This window comes from Pseudophryne corroboree, chromosome 2 (assembly GCF_028390025.1).
Source record: "Pseudophryne corroboree isolate aPseCor3 chromosome 2, aPseCor3.hap2, whole genome shotgun sequence".
In the NCBI taxonomy this organism is placed as follows: domain Eukaryota; kingdom Metazoa; phylum Chordata; class Amphibia; order Anura; family Myobatrachidae; genus Pseudophryne; species Pseudophryne corroboree.
In genome coordinates, this window is record NC_086445.1 from 455346544 (window position 1) to 455366375 (window position 19832).

Genomic DNA, 19832 nt, shown 5'->3' on the forward strand with positions numbered 1-19832 from the left:
CAGACGCTGAAGAGAGAAGAGGTCCAAAATCGGCGGCTGAAGACTCCTGAGTCTTCATAAAGGTAGCGCACAGCACTGCAGCTGTGCGCCATTTTCCTCTCAGCACACTTCACACAACAGTCACTGAGGGTGCAGAGCGCTGGGGGGGGCGCTCTGAGAGGCAAATAAAAACCTTATTAGAGGCAAAAAATACCTCACATATAGCCCACAGAGGCTATATGGAGATATTTAACCCCTGCCTAACTTCAAAAATAGCGGGAGACGAGCCCGCCGAAAAAGGGGCGGGGCCTATCTCCTCAGCACACAGCGCCATTTTCTCTCACAGAAAAGCTGGAGAGAAGGCTCCCAGGCTCTCCCCTGCACTGCACTACAGAAACAGGGTTAAAACAGAGAGGGGGGGCACTGATTTTGGCGATATTGTATATATATAAAAGATGCTATAAGGGAGAAACACTTATATAAGGTTGTCCCTATATAATTATAGCGTTTTTGGTGTGTGCTGGCAGACTCTCCCTCTGTCTCCCCAAAGGGCTAGTGGGTCCTGTCCTCTGTCAGAGCATTCCCGGTGTGTGTGCTGTGTGTCGGTACGTGTGTGTCGACATGTATGAGGACGATGTTGGTGAGGAGGCGGAGAAATTGCCTGTAATGGTGATGTCACTCTCTAGGGAGTCGACACCGGAATGGATGGCTTATTTAGAGAATTACGTGAGAATGTCAACACGCTGCAAGGTCGGTTGACGACATGAGACGGCCGACAATCTATTAGGACCGGTCCAGGCGTCTCAGAAACACCGTCAGGGGTTTTAAAAACGCCCATTTACCTCAGTCGGTCGACACAGACACGGACACTGAATACAGTGTCGACGGTGAATAAACAAACGTATTTCTCATTAGGGCCACACGTTAAGGGCAATGAAGGAGGTGTTACGTGTTTCTGATACTACAAGTACCACAAGAAAGGGTATTATGTGGGAGTGAAAAAACTACCTGTAGTTTTTCCTGAATCAGATAAAATAAAATGAAGTGTGTGATGATGCGTAGGGTTACCCCGATAGCAAATATTGGCGTTATACCCTTTCCCGCCAGAAATTAGGGTACGTTGGGAAACACCCCTTAGGGTGATAAGGCGCTCACACGCTTATCAAGTGGCGTTACCGTCTCCAGATACGGCCGCCCTCAAGGAGCCAGCTGATAGGAAGCTGGAAAAATATCCTAAAAAGTATATACACACATACGGTGGTTATACTGCGACCAGCGATCGCCATCAGCCTGGAGATGCAGTGCTGGGTTGGCTTGGTCGGATTCCCTGACTGAAAATATTTTATTCATGTAGAGCATTTAATAGGATGCATTCTATATATATGTATGTGAGATGCACAGAGGGATATTTGCTCTCTGGCATCAAGATAAGTGCGTTGTCCATATCTCCCAGAAGATGTCAGGGACACGACAGTGGTCAGGTGATACAGATCCCATACGGCAGATGGAAGTATTGCTGTATAAAGGGAAGGAGTTATTTGGGGGTCGGTCCATCGGACCTGGGGACCACAGCAACAGCTGGGAAATCCAACCTTTTTTACCCCAAGTTACATCTCAGCTAAAAAAGACACCGTCTTTTCAGCCTCAATCTTTCCTTTCCCATGAGGGCATGCAGGCAAAAGGCCAGTCATATCTGCCCAGACATAGAGGTAAGGGAAGTAGACTGCAGCAGGCAGCCCTTTCCCAGGAAAAGAAGCCCTCCACCGCGTCTGCCAAGTCCTCAGCATGACGCTGGGGCCGTGCAAGCGGACTCAAGGTGGGGGGGTAGTCTCAAGAGTCTCAGGGCGCAGTGGGATCACTCGCAAGTTGACCCCTAGATCGTACGAGTATTATCCCAGGGGTAAAGATTGGAGAGTCGAGACATCTTCTCCTCGCAGGTTCCTGAAGTCTGCTTTACCAACGGCTCCCTCCGACAGGGAGGCAGCATTGGAAACAATTCACAAGCTGTATATCCAGCAGGTGATAATCAAAGTACCCCTCCTACGACAAGGAAAAGGGTATTATTTTTCCACACTATATTGTGGTACTGAAGCCAGACGGCTTGGTGACACATAGTCTAAATCTAAAATGTTTTGAACACTTACATAAAAGGTTCAAATCGAGATAAAGTCACTCAGAGCAGTGATAGCGAACCGGAAAAAAGGGGACTATATGGTGTCCCTGGACATCAAGGATTACCTCCATGTCCAAATTTTGTCCTTCTCATCAAGGGTACCTCTGGTTCGTGGTACAGAACTGTCAATATCAGTTTCAGACGATGCCGTTTGAATTATCCACGGCACCCCGGGCCTTTTTACCAAGGTAATGGCCGAAAAGATGTTTCTTCAAAGAAAAAAGGCATCTAAATTATCCCTTACTTGCACGACCTAAAAAGGGCAAGTTCCAGAGAACAGTTGGAGGTCGGAAGAGCACTATCTAAAGTAGTTCTTCGACGGCACGACTGGATTCTAAATATTCCAAGAATCGCAGCTGTTTTCCGACGATACGTCTGCTGTTCCTAGGGATGATTCTGGACACGGTTCAGAAAAAGGTTTTTCTTCCCGAGGAAAAAGCCAAGGAGTTATCCGACCTGTCAGGAACCTCCTAAAACCAGGAAAGGTGTCTGTACATCAATGCACAAGAGTCCTGGGAAAAATGGTGGCTTTTTACGAAGCAATTCCATTCGGCAGATTCCACGCAAGAATTTTCCAAAGGGATCTGTTGGACAAATGGTCAGGGTCGCATCCTCAGATGCACCTGCGAATAACCCTGTCGCCAAGGACAAGGGTATATCTTCTGTGGTGGTTGCAAAAGGCTCATCTATTGGAGGGCCGCAGATTCGGCATACAGGATTTGATCCTGGTGACCACGGACGCCAGCCTGAGAGGTTGGGGAGCAGTCACACAAGGAAGAAACTTCCAGGGGGTATGGACGAACCTGGAAAAGTCTCTTCACATAAACATTCTGGTACTAAGAGCAATCTAAAATGCTCTAAGCCAGGCGGAACCACTCCTGCAAGGAAAACCGGTGTTGATTCAGTCGGACAACATCACGGCGGTCGCCCATGTAAACAGACAGGGCGGCACAAGAAGCAGGAGTGCAATGGCAGAAGCTGCCAAGATTCTTCGCTGGGCGGAGAATCACGTAATAGCACTGTCAGCAGTGTTCTTCCCGGGCGTGGACAACTGGGAAGCAGACTTCCTCAGCAGACACGATATTCACCCGGGAGAGGGGGTCTTCATCCAGAAGTCTTCCACATGCTAATAAACTGTTGGGAAAGACCAATGGTAGACATGATGGCGTCTCGCCTCAACAAGAAACTGGACAAGTATTGCGCCAGGTCAAGAGATCCACAGGCAATAGCTGTGGACGCACTGGTAACACCTTGGGTGTACAAATCAGTATATGTGTTTCCTCCTCTGCCTCTCATACCAAAGGTATTGAAGATTATACGGTGAGGAGGAGTAAGAACAATACTAGTGGCTCCGGATTGGCCAAGAAGGACTTGGTACCCGGAACTTCAAGAGTTGGTCACGGACGACCCGTGCCCTCTACTTCTGAGAAGGGACCTGCTACAACAGGGTCCCTGTCTCTTTCAAGACTTACCGCGGCTGCGTTTGACGGCATGGCGGTTGAACGCCAGATCCTAAAAGGGAAAGGCATTCCAGAAGAAGTCATTCCTACCTTGATTAAGGCAAGGAAGGAAGTCACCGCGAAACATTATCACCGCATTTGGCGAAAATATGTCGCGTGGTGCGAGGATCGGAGTGTTCCGACGGAGGAATTTCAACTGGGTCGTTTCCTACATTTCCTACAATCAGGATTGTCTATGGGTCTCAAATTGAGATCTATTAAGGTTCAAATTTCGGCCCTGTCAATATTCTTCCAAAAAGAATTGGCCTCAGTTCCTGAGGTACAGACTTTTGTTAAAGGAGTACTGCATATACAGCCTCCTGTGGTGCCTCCGGTGGCACCGTGGGATCTAAATGTAGTTTTAGATTTCCTCAAATCCCATTGGTTTGAACCATTGAAAAAGGTGGATTTTAAATATCTCACATGGAAAGTGACTATGTTACTGGCCCTGGCTTCCGCCAGGAGAGTATCTGAATTGGCGGCTTTATCTTATAAAAGCCCTTATCTAATCTTCCATTCGGATAGGGCAGAACTGAGGACTCGTCCGCATTTTCTCCCTAAGGTGGTATCAGCGTTTCACCTGAACCAACCTATTGTGGTGCCTGCGGCCACTGGCGACTTGGAGGACTCCAAGTTGTTGGACGTTGTCAGAGCCTTAAAAATATACATTTCAAGGACGGCTGAAGTCAGAAAATCTGACTCGCTGTTGATACTATATGCACCCAACAAGTTGGGTGCCCCTGCTTCTAAGCAGACGATTGCTCGTTGGATTTGTAACACAATTCAACTTGCTCATTCTGTGGCAGGCCTGCCACAGCCTAAATCTGTTAAGGCCCATTCCACAAGGAAGGTGGGCTCATCTTGGGCGGCTGCCCGAGGGGTCTCGGCATTACAATTCTGCCGAGCAGCTACGTGGTCGGGGGAAAACACGTTTGTAAAATTCTACAAATTTGATACCCTGGCAAAAGAGGACTTGGAATTCTCTCATTCGGTGCTGCAGAGTCATCCGCACTCTCCCGCCCGTTTGGGAGCTTTGGTATAATCCCCATGGTCCTTTCAGGAACCCCAGCATCCACTTAGGACGATAGAGAAAATAAGAATTTACTTACCGATAATTCTATTTCTCGGAGTCCGTAGTGGATGCTGGGCGCCCATCCCAAGTGCGGATTATCTGCAATACTGTACATAGTTATTGTTAACAAATTCGGGTTATATTGTTAAGGAGCCATCTTTAAGAGGCTCTTTCTGTTATCATACTGTTAACTGGGTTTAGATCACAAGTTGTACGGTGTGATTGGTGTGGCTGGTATGAGTCTTACCCGGGATTCAAATTGCCTCCCTTATTGTGTACGCTCGTCCGGGCACAGTACCTAACTGGAGTCTGGAGGAGGGTCATAGGGGGAGGAGCCAGTGCACACCACCTGATCTGGTAAAAGCTTTACTTTTTTGTGCCCTGTCTCCTGCGGAGCCGCTATTCCCCATGGTCCTTTCAGGAACCCCAGCATCCACTACGGACTCCGAGAAATAGAATTATCGGTAAGTAAATTCTTATTTAAATCCCTTCCTCTTGTAACCAAGCTCCTGCAAACCACACCACCAACTCCCTCAGTGTCAATTTCCTCCTTAGACAGGAAAGCCAATAGTCCTGCAGGCCATGTCACTGTCAAGTCTGACGAGTCCTTTCCTGCCTGGGATTCCTCCGATGCATACTTGAGTGTAACGCCTACTGCTGCTGGCGCTGCTGTTGTTGCTGCTGGGAGTCGATCGTCATCCCAGAGGGGAAGTCGGAAGACCACTTGTACTACTTCCAGTAAGCAATTGACTGTCCAACAGTCCTTTGCGAGGAAGATGAAATATCACAGCAGTCATCCTGCTGCAAAGCAGATAACTCAGGCCTTGGCAGCCTGGGTGGTGTTAAACGTGTGTCCGGTATCCACCGTTAATTCACAGGGAATTAGAGATTTTATTGAGTTAGTGTGTCCCCAGTACCAAATACCATCTAGGTTCCACTTTCTAGGCAGGCGATACCAAGAATGTACACAGACCTCAGAAAAAGAGTCACCAGTGTCCTAAAAAATGCAGTTGTACCCAATGTCCACTTAACCACGGACATGTGGACAAGTGGAGCAGGGCAGACTCAGGACTATATGACTGTGACAGCCCATTGGGTAGATGTATTGCCTCCCACAGCAAGAACAGCAGCGGCAGCACCAGTAGCAGCATCTCGCAAACGCCAACTCGTTCCTAGGCAGGCTACGCTTTGTATCACGGCTTTCCATAAGAGGCACATAGCTGACAACCTCTTACGGAAACTGAGGAACATCATCGCAGAATGGCTTACCCCAATTGGACTCTCCTGGGGATTTGTGACATCGGACAACGCCACCAATATTGTGCGTGCATTACATGTGGGCAAATTCCAGCACGTCCCATGTTTTGCACATACATTGAATTTGGTGGTGCAGAATTATTTAAAAAACGACAGGGGCATGCAAGAGATGCTGTCGGTGGCCCGAAGAATTGCGGGCCATTTCGGCATTCAGCCACCGCGTGCCGAAGACTGGAGCACCAGCAAATACTCCTGAACCTGCCCCGTCATCATCTGAAGCAAGAGGTGGTAACGAGGTGGAATTCAACCCTCTATATGCTTCAGAGGATGGCGGAGCAGCAAAAGGCCATTCAAGCCTACACAGCTACCTACGATATAGGCAAAGGAGGGGGAATGCACCTGACTCAAGCGCAGTGGAGAATGATTTCAACGTTGTGCAAGGTTCTGCAACCCTTTGAACTTGCCACACGTGAAGTCAGTTCAGACACTGCCAGCCTGAGTCAGGTCATTCCCCTCATCAGGCTTTTGCAGAAGAAGCTGGAGAGATTGAAGGAGGAGCTAAAACAGAGCGATTCCGCTAGGCATGTGGGACTTGTGGATGGAGCCCTTAATTCGCTTAACCAGGATTCACGGGTGGTCAATCTGTTGAAATCAGAGCACTACATTTTGGCCACCGTGCTCGATCCTAGATTTAAAACCTACGTTGTATCTCTCTTTCCGGCAGACACAAGTCTGCAGAGGTTCAAAGACCTGCTGGTGAGAAAATTGTCAAGTCAAGCGGAACGTGACCCGTCAACAGCTCCTCCTTCACATTCTCCCACAACTGGGGCTGCGAGGAAAAGGCTAAGAATTCCGAGCCCACCCGCTGGCGGTGATGCAGGGCAGTCTGGAGCGAGTGCTGACATCTGGTCCAGACTGAAGGAACTGCCAACGATTACTGACATGTTGTCTACTGTCACTGCATATGATTCTGTCACCATTGAAAGAATGGTGGAGGATTATATGAGTGACCGCATCCAAGTAGGCACGTCAGGCAGTCCATACGTATACTGGCAGGAAAAAGAGGCAATTTGGAGGCCCTTGCACAAACTGGCTTTATTTTACCTAAGTTGCCCCCCCTCTAGTGTGTACTCCGAAAGAGTGTTTAGTGCAGCCACTCACCTTGTCAGCAATTGGCGTACGAGGTTACTTCCAGAAAATGTGGAGAAGATGATGTTCATCAAAATGAATTATAATCAATTCCTCCGTCAAGACATTCACCAGCAATTGCCTCCAGAAAGTACACAGGGACCTGAGATGGTGGATTCCAGTGGGGACGAATTAATAATCTGTGAGGAGGGGGATGTACACAGTGAAAGGGGTGAGGAATCGGAGGAGGAGGAGGAGGTGGAGCTGTAGAGCCAGTTTGTGCAAGGAGAGATTGATTGCTTCTTTTTTGGTGGGGGCCCAAACCAACCAACCAATCATTTCAGTCACAGTCGTGTGGCAGACCCTGTCGCTGAAATGATGGGTTTGTTAAAGTCTGCATGTCCTGTTTATACAACATAAGGGTGGGTGGGAGGGCCCAAGGACAATTCCATCTTGCACCTCTTTTTTCTTTCATTTATCTTTGCATCATGTGCTGTTTGTGGACTATTTTTTGAAGTGCCATCCTGTTTGACACTGCAGTGCCACTCCTAGATGTGGCAGGTGTTTGTGTCGGCCACTTCGGTCGCTTAGCTTAGTCATTCAGCGACCTTGGTGCAAATTTTAGGACTAAAAATAATATTGTGAGGTGTGAGGTGTTCAGAATAGACTGGAAATGAGTGGAAATTATGGTTATTGAGGTTAATAATACTATGGGATCAAAATGACCCCCAAATTCTATGATTTAAGCTGTTTTTGAGGGTTTTTTGTAAAAAAAAAAACTGAATCCAAAACACACCCGAATCCGACAAAAAATTTTCAGGAAGGTTTTGCCAAAACGCGTCCGAATCCAAAACACGGCCGCGGAACCGAATCCAAAACCAAAACACAAAACCCAAAAAATATCCAGGGCACATCACTAGACTCTCCTAGTGCAGCATGTCCTTTTGTCCTAAATAGGCTTCTTAGTCGCAATGCAATGTGACTAGGACTTACTAGGGGACTTCACCGATTGATATGCAACACACTACTGAGTCTGTATATGAAGTACAACTGGCATCGTAGCAATTTCTTTACCGATTCAGACTCAGGACACACCTGTAGGTTTATTTATGAGATGTAAATGCTGCCAGCAGGACAGGACCACCATACAGAAAGCGAGTCGCTGTGATGCCCACACTACCTGCAGAACGTATTGGAAGACTGGGGATAAATGAAATTCGTTTTCTCTGGTACCATATAATCATCTGGAGTATACGTCATATGTATTTTCCCCATATAAGGAGTATTTTAATGAAAATTTACACCAACTACTACATTTTCAATATCAAAATGAACACAAAAAATGAATGTAACACAACTGCTTTCTGATTACTTTTTTGCCATAAACATATACTGTATATATGTGTCCGTTGTGTGATTCGCTGTTCAAATGTTCACTGATCCCATAAGTCACTATTGCTTTGTTTTCCAGCCCACTGACAAAGGTAGATAATTCATCACATTCCAGGATTTTCTACAAAACAAGCGATGATCAGGATTATCTATCAGTACAGGTCCATGCACAGGAGACTTCTAGAATAAATGGTAAATATACGATATCTCACAGCTCATTCTCTTTTTTAAATTCATATAGAATAAAACAGATACAGTGGGGCAAAAAAGTATTTGGACAGCCACTGATTGTGCAAGTTGACCCACTTAAAAAGATGACAGGTCTGTAATTTCCATCATAGGTACACTTCAACTGTGAGAGACAGAATCTGAAAAAAAAACAGGAAATCACATTGTATGATTTTTAAACAATTTATTTGTATATTCTTGCAGAAAATAAATATTTGGACAATCAAAAAGTTTAACTCAATACTTTGTACTATAACCTCGGTTGGCAATTGCAGAGGTCAAACGTTTCCTGTAGTTCTTGACCAGGTTTGCACACACTGTAGCAGGTATTTTGTCCCACTCTTCCATGCAGATCTTCTCTAGATCTGTTATGTTTTGGGGCTGTCGCCGGAGCCACTCCTTAGTTGCCCGGGTGGTGTGTTTGGGGTCATTGTCATGCTGGAAAATCCAGCCATGTTCCATCTTCAATGCTCTTACTGAGGGAAGGAGGTGTTTGCCCAAAATCTCACGATACATGGCCCCATTCATCCTCTCCTTAATACGGATCAGTCGTCCTGTCCCCTTTGCAGAAAAGCAGCCCCAAAGCATGATGTTTCCACCCCCATGCTTCACAGTGTGTATGGTGTTCTTGGGATGCCATTCATCATTCTTCTCCCTCCAAACACGGCGAGTGGAGTTTATACCAAAAAGTTTGATTTTGCTCTCATCTGACCACATTACATTCTCCCAATCCTCCTCTGGATCATCCAGATGATCACTAGCAAACTTTAGATGGGCATGGACATGTGCTGGCTTAAGCAGGGGGACCTTTTGGGCGCTGCAGGATTTCAATCCATGACAACGTAGTGTGTTACTAATGGTAACCCTTGTGACTGTGGTCCCATATCTCTTGAGGTCATTGACCAGGTCCCCCTGTGTAGTTCTGGGCTGATTCCTCACCGTTCTCAAGATCATTGATACCCCACGAGGTGAGATCTTACATGGAGCCCCAGGTCGAGGGAGATTGTCAGTGATCTTGTATTTCTTCCATTTTTTAATAATTGCGCCAACAGTTGATCTCTTCTCACCAAGCTGCTTGCCTATTGTCGAGTAGCTCATCCCAGCCTTGTGCAGCTCTACAATTTTGTCCCTGGTGTCCTTAGACAGCTCTGTGGTCTTGGCCATGGTAGAGAGGTAGCAGTCTGACTGTTTGAAGGTGTGGACAGGTGTCTTTTTTTTTTCAATATTAATTTTTATTATTTTGCGGGTAAACAAAGCATTTGGGATAGGGATACAGAAAGGAAAATAGGGGGGGGGGTAGGGTGGGTACACACAACAGTCAGCAAAATACAAAGTAACGTTAAGAGTGTTATACTAAACATTGTACATAAAAGGAGCAGTGCACGGGTAAATCATGCCATCCTTGTATTCATACTAATCCAATAGTGGATATACCTAAGCGTCAGAAGGGGGCTTGGGGTTTTGGGGTGCTCGATATGCCAGTAAATGGACCATGGGTACCATCGGAGCAGTGGGGATGATGGGTTTGAGGCATAGGCCACTCCCGCTGTCTCGAATTCGTAGTGCGATTGTACAGCCATTTCTACTGCAGAGATGTGGGGAGCCTCGGTGGAACGCCATTGTCGGGCAATTAAGAGTTTTGTTGAGATAAGGATATGGCCTAAGATATAGCGGTCACCTGGTGTTAAATTGCCATAGTATATATGTAGGAGGGCCAGTCTAGGTTGGGGGGAAATATGGTGGCCTAGCACTGATTCTATGAGGTGGAAGACCGATGTCCACAACGAGGTGAGTACCGGGCAATCCCAGAATATATGCATTAATGTACCAACTTTACCACAGTTCCGCCAGCACAATTTGGACGTGGAGGATTGCATCGCATGGAGGCGAGATGGGGTGAAATATAGGCGGTGCAGGAGTTTGTAAGATAGTTCTATATGTGATATACATTTAGAGACTGTATAGCAGGATCTATATATCATATCCCATTCCTCATCTGAAATTGAGCATCTAAGATCTACCTCCCATTTCATCTGGAAGGGGGCTTTCTGTAGTGGTTGGGGACTATTAATGTAGTTATACCATTTGGTGATACCTCCCCTGCCTTCCCCAGTGACCAGGAACTTTTGGACAAGTTTAGGCAAGGAGGAAGGGGGGCTGGTGGGTGACGAGACTCCGTGAAGCCAGTGCCTAAGCTGTAAATATTTATAAAATTCCCCGTGTGGTAGTATGAAATTTTCCTGGATCTGGGCAAAAGAAAGAAGGGTACCCTGTGCCATTATATCCTGTAAGGACCGTATTCCCTGTGATATCCAATAATCGAATCTCAAGTCAGGGATCATGGAGGCTACTCCAGTCAGTGATATGGTCGTGGTGGGGAGAGTTATAACATTCCCACTTCGTACTATCTCAAGCCAAGCTTTTCTAGTAGATTGGACAGAGATAGACCGATTGGTCAATACTGTGCCCTACGATTTGGGGAGTAACAATACATCGGTCAGGGGTAGCGGAGCTATAAGATCTTGTTCAAGTTGTACCCACGATTTGTACGTGGGTTGAACATACCATGCCCCTATCTGTGCTAAACGGCATGCTAATTGATATGAGTGCAGATCCGGATATGCCAAGCCCCCGTCTCTTTTGGGTCGTGTCATAGTTTTCCTAGCTAACCTTGGTTTCTTGCCTTTCCAGACACAAGAATTAAATATCGCATTAAATTTGGCTAGAAGAGAATTGGGTACCAGGAGGGGGATGGCCCGGAACAGGTACATAAGTCTGGGTAGGACCGTCATTTTCAGTGCGGCTATTCTCCCCAGCCATGATACATGTTGCATCATCCAGTCCGTGACTAGAGTAGTGGATTTGCGCAAGAGGGGGGGGGGGGGGGGGGGAGTTAGCTGATATCAGATCGTCTAGTTTCTTAGTGATATGGATTCCCAGATATTTGAGGCTTCCATCCTGCCAGGAGTACGAGTAGGAAGTCTTCAGTTCGGACAAAAGAGGGGGCATGAAATTTATAGGGAGTGCCTCTGTCTTAGAGGTATTAAGTTTATAGTAGGATACTGCTGAGTATTCGGACAAGAGTGTGTGCAGCGCTCTCAGGGAGGAGGAAGGGCTAGTAAGCGTCAACAGGACGTCGTCTGCGAAAAGACATATCTTATGAGAATGTCCCGAAAATTCAACGCCTTTAATCGAGGGCGAGGATCGAATTTTTTCGGCCAATGGTTCCATCGCCATAGCAAAAACTCAAGGGGATAGGGGGCACCCTTGGCGAGTGCCGTTCGTGATGGGAAAAGAAGATGAGAGTAGTCCGCTCACACACACCCTTGCTGAAGGTAGAGAATATAAAGCCAAAATGGATGATAGGACTTTACCAGTAAGGTCAAACTTTCTGAGAACCGCTTGGAGGTATTCCCAGTGAAGGCGATCGTACGCCTTCTCCGCGTCTAGCGAGAGCAACAGTAATGGGGATTCTGATCTAGAGAAGGCGTCTAGCACATTTATCACTCTCCTAGTGTTGTCGGGGGACTGTCTGCCAGGAATGAAACCAACCTGGTCACCGTGGATGATTGAGGGAAGGAGAGGATTTAGTCTGTTGGCCACTAACTTGGCATAAATTTTCAAATCAGTATTTAATAAGGCTATGGGGCGATAGTTGGGCATCATGGCAGGATTCTTCCCCGGTTTAGGAAAAGCTACTACACGGGCTTCTAGCATCTCCGCTGGGAAGTTACCTACGGAGGAGGCGTGGTTAAAAACACCGTCTAGGACGGGGGTCAGAGTGTCTTTGAAACATTTGTAGAAATTGTTTATAAACCCATCAGGGCCTGGAGCTTTGTCCGGTGGGAGTGAGTCTATAGCTTGAGTGATTTCCTTCTGTGACCATGGTTGGTTTAAAGTCTGCAGAGTTTCTAGGTCAATGGAGGGGAGTTTTATATCATTCAGAAAGGCCGCGATATTAGCTGGTGTAGGTTGTGGGGTGGAGACATCGTCTTTTAGATTGTAGAGGGAGGAGTAATATGTGGCAAAGGAGTTAGCTATATCTGATGGGTCGGTTATCTTGATATTCTTTGAATTAATAATATATTTCACCCTCTCCTTAGCATTTTTCCCCCGCAATTTGCAAGCAAGCATTCTACCCGCCCTATCTCCTTGCATATAGAACTTTTGCCGCAGTCGGAAAAGATTTTTACGAACCTCCGTTAATTCTAATTTGTTCAGCTCATCCCTGACCCGGGTCAAATCTCGATATATTTTCTTGTTAGAGGGGTTCACTTTAAGGAGATCATCTAGATCTTTGAGGCGGGCTTCGAGTTCTGCCTGTTTTTCCCGAGAAGTCCTGCGAATGTAAGCAGCCGCCTGAATCGACGCTCCCCTAACTACCGACTTGAGGGCGCACCAGTGTGTGAACACGGACGTTTCTGCTGGGGTGTTAGTTTCAAGATATAGGGAGAGGGAATGTGCAATAGACCGGTGGGCGTCCGCGTTTAAAAGGAGATAGTCCCTAAGGCGCCATAGGGAAGGGGAGGATCTCACCCGGCGGGGGTTCCAACGGACAGAGAGGGCAGAGTGATCGGACCACGATACTGGCAGGATAGAAGCCTTCGAAACCTGTTGAAGAGTCCACTTATCTGATATAACTAGATCGATCCTCGAGTAGGAGCCATGGACTGGGGAGAAGAACAAATAATCCCTACACGTCGGGTTCTTAGCCCTCCAGACGTCATTATTATTATTATTATTATCCTTTATTTATATGGCGCCACAAGGGTTCCGCAGCGCCCGATTACAGAGTACAAATGCACATAAAAAATAGGAAAACAGTGACTTACAGTTGAATACAATATAGGACAAGTACAGGGCAGCTAAGCATAACTACACCAGTAAACATAGAGATAAGTTCCAGGTGGTCAAAAAACTGTGGGATCTGGGCGGTTGAGGATTATTAAAGTAAGAAAAGTATAAGCACATGAGGGAAGAGGGCCCTACTCGTGAGAGCTTACATTCTAAGGGATAGTCATAAAGGCCATATTCATGCAATATATTTCTAAAGGCATGGGAGCTGTCCCGTTGCGTGAGATCTGTCTATCGTTGGGTCGAGGACCATGTTAAAATCGCCCAACAGTAGTAAAGCACCTGAGAGGTGCTTCTGGAGGACTGTAAAAATTTTTCCTGAAGAAAGGTATTTGTTTGGTATTGGGGGCGTATAGCGTAGCTATAGTGACTGGCCTGTCATCCAATTTACCTGTTAGTATAAGGTACCTGCCTTCTTGGTCTGAGATCTGGCTCTCTAGAGAGAAATCACAAGAATTTGAAAACAGTATTGCCACTCCTGCTCTCTTTTTTGGGCCATTGGACATATAGCCTATGGGGAATTTATTATCCCGAAGAGGGGGGGGGGTGATGAAAGCATGAAGTGGGTCTCCTGTAAGGCCACTATATGCGCCTTACATTTTGCAAAGTGGCGCAGAGCTAGTCGGCGTTTGATCGGCAGTGGTGCAAGTAGAAAAAATGTCTTACGGGTACTGTGTGCGCGCGCGCAAAAAAATGGGTGTGGCCAAATGCCACATGGGGCGTGGCCAATGAAAATGGGGGCGTGATACACATATGGGGGAGGGGCAGATACACGTATGACCCCAATAGTGCCAGATACACGTTGCCCCACAGTGCCAGATATACATTGCCCCACAGTGCCAGATATACATTGCCCCACAGTGCCAGATACACATTGACTAACAGTGCCAGATACACATTGCCCCACAGTGCCAGATACAACAATGCCCCCAGAGTGCCAGATATACATTGCCTCACAGTGTCAGATACACGTTTCCCCACAGTGCCAGATATACATTGCCCCACAGTGCCAGATACACATTGCCCCACAGTGCCAGATACACAAATGCCCCCACTGTGTCAGAAATACATTGCCCCCCGTGCCAGATACAGAAATGCCCCTACAGTGCCAGATATGCCCCCAGTGCCAGGTATACATGCCTCCCTGTGCCAGATATCCCCCAGTGCCAGGTATATATGCCCCCCAGTGCCAGATATCCCCCAGTGCCAGATAGAAATGCCCCCCCAGTGCCAGATATCCCCCAGTGCCAGGTATATATGCCCCACTGTGCCAGATATCCCCAGTGCCAGGTATACATGCCCCCCTGTGCCAGATATCCCCCAGTGCCAGGTATACATGCCCCCCTGTGCCAGATATCCCCCAGTGCCAGGTATACATGCCTCCCTGTGCCAGATATCCCCCAGTGCCAGGTATACATGCCCCCCTGTGCCAGATATCCCCCAGTGCCAGGTATACATGCCCCCCTGTGCCAGATATCCCCCAGTGCCAGGTATACATGCCTCCCTGTGCCAGATATCCCCCAGTGCCAGGTATACATGCCCCCCTGTGCCAGATATCCCCCAGTGCCAGGTATACATGCCCCCCTGTGCCAGATATCCCCCAGTGCCAGGTATATATGCCCCCCAGTGCCAGATATCCCCCAGTGCCAGGTATACATGCCCCCCCAGTGCCAGATATCCCCCAGTGCCAGGTATACATGCCCCCCTGTGCCAGATATCTCCCAGTGCCAGGTATATATGCCCACCAGTGCCAGATATCCCCCAGTGCCAGATAGAAATGCCCCCCCCAGTGCCAGATATCCCCCAGTGCCAGATAGAAATGCCCCCCCCAGTGCCAGATATCCCCCAGTAAGGTATAACATCCCCCCCCCCTCCCCCAGTGCCAGATATCCCCCAGTGCCAGGAATAACATCCCCCCCTCCCCTGCTCACCGCTGCCGCTGGCGTCCAGTGTGAGGGAAGGAGAGCGCAGCCTGTGCCTCTCCTTCCCCTCAGTCTCCGGCGGGTGTCTCACAGTTTAATTCAGCGCCGATCCGTGAGCCAATCAGAGCTCGCAGCGCGAGCTCTGATTGGCTCACGGATCGGCGCTGAATTAAACTGTGAGACACCCGCCGGAGACTGAGGGGAAGGAGAGGCACAGGCTGCGCTCTCCTTCCCTCACATCAGCGGCAGTGCGAGGAGCGGCGGCCCGTCGGTGTGGGTACGGCGTACCCACGGCTAAATTCTTACGGGTACGCCGTACCCACCCGTACCCGCCCACTTGCACCACTGTTGATCGGTGAATTCAGCCCCTTTACATTTAAGGATAGTACATTAACCATTAGGTTCATCTGCGGGCCGTGCTAAAATCAGATTGCATATAGAAATTTTGTAACGAGATCTGCTAGAGTGTGTGTGTGTTAGAACTTGGAGAGATGGGAAAAACAGGGAGGGTGGGAGGAACAGTGAGAAGGGGATATAGAGCGGGCATCTCAGGGATGCCAAATAAGGTTGCCTAGCCAGGCAACACATGGGGTCGGGGTGAGGTGCAGGGAGCTATCGCCCCCCCACTCCCAAAACATTCAACCTAATAAGCAAATAACTGCAAGGGGCCACTAGGCACATGTCTCCTCTCGGGGAGTACTACATGTAATATACGAATCGACAAGAAAAGCAGAGTTGTCCCATTTAGAGGCGCCAGGTCAGGCCTGGTCAACAGAATTATAGTGAATACCTTACATACTAAACAATCTAAGTTAAACTGTAGCCGTCCATATGAATAGAAAGAAATTACTACAACATGTTCCCCTGGCACGTCATCCGGGAGGGCATAGTAGCGGCACTCAGTGGCATACAGGGGTGCAAGGGAAACAAGATTAAGATCGACAATGGCATACGACCTGGTTGAGGGAGTCAGTCTCTAATGGCCATTGTCTGCCATCGTCCATTCCTGGGTCAGCTTGAGAGGTGCCGGTGCCTTTTCGGGTGTGTCTTCTCTCCTCCAGGAATCCAGTAAATTCAGGCCCGCTACTGGCGTGATTATCGCATGCATAACACCGTTACGTCTAACCAACAATTTCGTCGGGAACCCCCATCGGTATAGGATATCGGCTTTCCTAAGTGCCGAAGTCACTGGAAAGAATGAACGTCTCAAGGCTAGAGTGGCAGTCGAGAGGTCTCCGTAGACTTGTATATCTCCCAGGATCTTGGCTGGCAGGTCCGGGCGCATAGCCGCCCGCAGGATTTGTTCCTTGATGTGGAAGTAATGCATCCTCATTAGCGTGTCTCTCGGAGCGTCCTTTGGGGCATTTCTAGCCTTCGGTAGGCGATGAATGCGATCGATGAGAAAGTCATCAATAGTGCTGGTTGGGAGAAGCGCCATGAAGAGATCCGTCGCAAATTGGGTGAGTTCCGCGTTGGTGACGGTTTCTGGGATGCCCCGAAGCTTTATATTATTACGGCGTGACCTGTCCTCAAGGTCACAGGTCTTCCGCCGTAGATCCGCGACTTCGGCTTGTAGTTCTTCCAGTTGGGTAATCACCTTGTTATGTGACTTCACAACCTCCTCACACTTATTTTCAAGATGGTCCGTGCGTTGGCCTATAGCGTCGACCGACTGTTGACAGTTTTGGAGCGCTGTCTTAACTTCCTTCGTGATATCAACTTTAAAGGAAGCCAGGAGTTGCCGCATAGATCCTAGTGTGAGGGGTGCAACATCATCGAGTTGAGAAAGATTTGTTTGATTCACCCGAGGGGTTACGGATATGTTATTGCCACTCCGGGATTGTTTAGGGATAGGGTCTGGTACGGCTGAGTGTTTTTGGCTTTGGGAAGACGGGGACTGTTTAAAGAAGGCGACCTGGCGGGTTGGAGTCGGGTCTTTTTGGCGTTTAGGCGGCATAGTCCCAATATAAGAACCCGTTCACGGATGTCGTATGCAAGAGAAATCGGACCCTGGAGGAGGAAAGATAGGCCTATGTCGGCTCAGTATACATGCCCAGGCAGCTTTACTTCTTCAGGAGTGGGGGGGGGGGGCTCCATACATCGCATTGGGAATCACATCAGATCAGTCTGGTGAGAGGTGAATCCGCCCACGGCATCCAGTTATAGGGTATCAGCGGGGATGATTTATCTTTATAAATATGTGTGGCTTTTCCCCGTATAGGTAAATTCGGGTATCAGGGAGTGAGTAAGCACTGAGCCTACCTCATATGTAGAGGCATAGAGATGCCAGTGTATTTTGCAGGAGAGGTGTAGGTTATAGATAAAACTGTCGTTCTGGCTATTTGCCAGTAATCAAGATGGCGCCTCCAGATTCCAATCACAGGCCTCTGGTGGATTGGTACCTTGATATCCCTGGGATCATTGGTGGTGTCAGCGGGTGTGTGCCATGAATTCCGGGGTCCTTGTCTCCCCCAACCCACCAAGACTCTCAGCGGGGTGCTAGGCAATCTCCCTGGCTGGCTTACAATACTTTAGCCTGAGGCTCCAAGATGGCCGCCGGCAAGTGTACAGGCTGGGGAGCTGCAGAATATACACTGCCCCCGTGGTCTGGTCGCGGCTGCACCTCGTCCTGTGGGTGCCCGGGGGTCTGAGGTAGGTTGGGGAGCTTTGTGTAGAGAGGCAGGCGGCGGTGGGCGATGCTACGGGTCCCGTTTTGACCGCGGTCCGGGCCCGGAGCACGAAACCGGGCAAGCGGCAAACTCGAGGCCCCGGTCTCTGGAGCTGACGTAGGCCCCGATCTCGGCAATAATGCTGCGGCCCCCCGGCGGGATCACTGTGCCCAGGGGAATGTTCACGGCCGTGGGTAGAGTCCGATGCAGACGTTTTTAGTGCAGGGCAACTTTGTTAATAATGGCTTTTAGCCCTGGGAGTGCAGGAGCTCCAGCACTGCACGTCTTCCTAGCTCAGCGTCCAAGCCACGCCCCCCCCTGAGTCGTGGACAGGTGTCTTTTATACAGATAACCATTTCAAACAGGTGCCATTAATACAGGTAACGAGTGGAGAATAGAAGAGCTTCTTAAAGAATAAGTAACAGGTCTGTGAGAGAGAGCCAGACATCTTGCTGCTTGGTAGGTGTCTAAATATTTATTTTCCACAAGAATATACAAATAAATTGTTTAAAAATCATACAATGTGATTTCCTGTTGTTTTTTTTGTTTTTCCAGATTCTGTCTCTCGCAGTTGAAGTGTACCTATGATGGAAATTACGGACCTCTCATCTTTTTAGGTGGGTCAACTTGCACAATCAGTGGCTGTCCAAATACTTTTTTGCCCCACTGGATGTACAACATGCTTCACACACACAATGCAAAAGCCAAGCACATTCTGCTCCTTTATAAATTCTTTTCATGTTGGTGATTGGTTCTGCAACCAGGTTGGTGGCTTTTTGCACAGAAATCGGTTGTACTCTGAGTGTAAACATAACACTGTAGGGGGCAATTTAATTGTTTAATGGGTGCCTGCCACTAAAGGGTGCCCTTCAGCAGCAATTAAATTGTGCACAAACAGAACTTTTTGTGTTGCGGCCAGCACTTTAGTTGGGTTTAGCCATTTTGCGTTGCTAAATCCGTCACTTCTGCAGGAACGTGCATTGAGGTAAATTGGTCAGGAGGTACTAGCTAGCACCAGAGCCAGATTTATACACAATATATGAGCCAAAGGATACATGTGTGCAGAGATGTACGGAAAAGATAGGAAGGGGAGGAACTGTCACACCTGCCATAGACTTTATACTCCAGAGTTCTGACTATAAAAATTATTAGAATAATACAAAGAAGATATTTCTAACATATTCTTTGTATTTTTCATATACTTTATGCAGTCAAAACTGTTGAAAATGTTAGTATGACAGGAAAGGCTCTGCCTCGCCCCACTCAGTTCTGGGAGCGATCAATGAGATTAAAAAATGGGCGCCCAAACAAATGCATACTGCCGCATATAAAGTGACTGGGAAGATGCAATTATGGGCACCTCTTAAGCAATTAAATCAGCCCTAAGTGGCTTATTCATCAATATGCACCTTTTGCCCCTGATACATTGGTATCCAACTCGCCATGAATTGCGGTGTTAGATTCCACATTGCCAGAGCAATTCAGTATTGTTCAGGGACAGTTGCTCTGAAAAACAGCTGTCCTCTTGAGCCCTATCACTAGGGACGGACTGGGGTTTAAAAAAGACCCAGCATTCTAGTGCACCTGCGCAACAAGGGGGTAGGGGGCAATCACAGCTTAAGGGGACATGGCCTAATGGTACGCTCCCCGTCTTTCTGT

The 19832-nt window shown here is 48.0% G+C and overlaps 1 protein-coding gene across 6 annotated transcripts in view; it reads left to right on the forward strand.

Moving 5' to 3' along the window:
* LOC135027842 (uncharacterized) overlaps positions 1–19832 on the forward strand; it is a 1366020-nt gene that overhangs the window by 1311549 nt on the left and 34639 nt on the right. For 3 of the 6 annotated variants that reach the window (XM_063953743.1, XM_063953740.1, XM_063953741.1), the window contains one exon: positions 8580–8692. The exons of 1 other annotated variant lie outside the window; for it this stretch is intronic. In XM_063953743.1, coding sequence (XP_063809813.1) covers positions 8580–8692 — 113 coding nt within the window. Of the gene's footprint in view, positions 1–8579; positions 8693–18728; positions 18791–19832 lie in introns of those variants that run through there. 2 more of the 6 variants (XM_063953742.1, XM_063953744.1) reach the window with 2 other exon arrangements.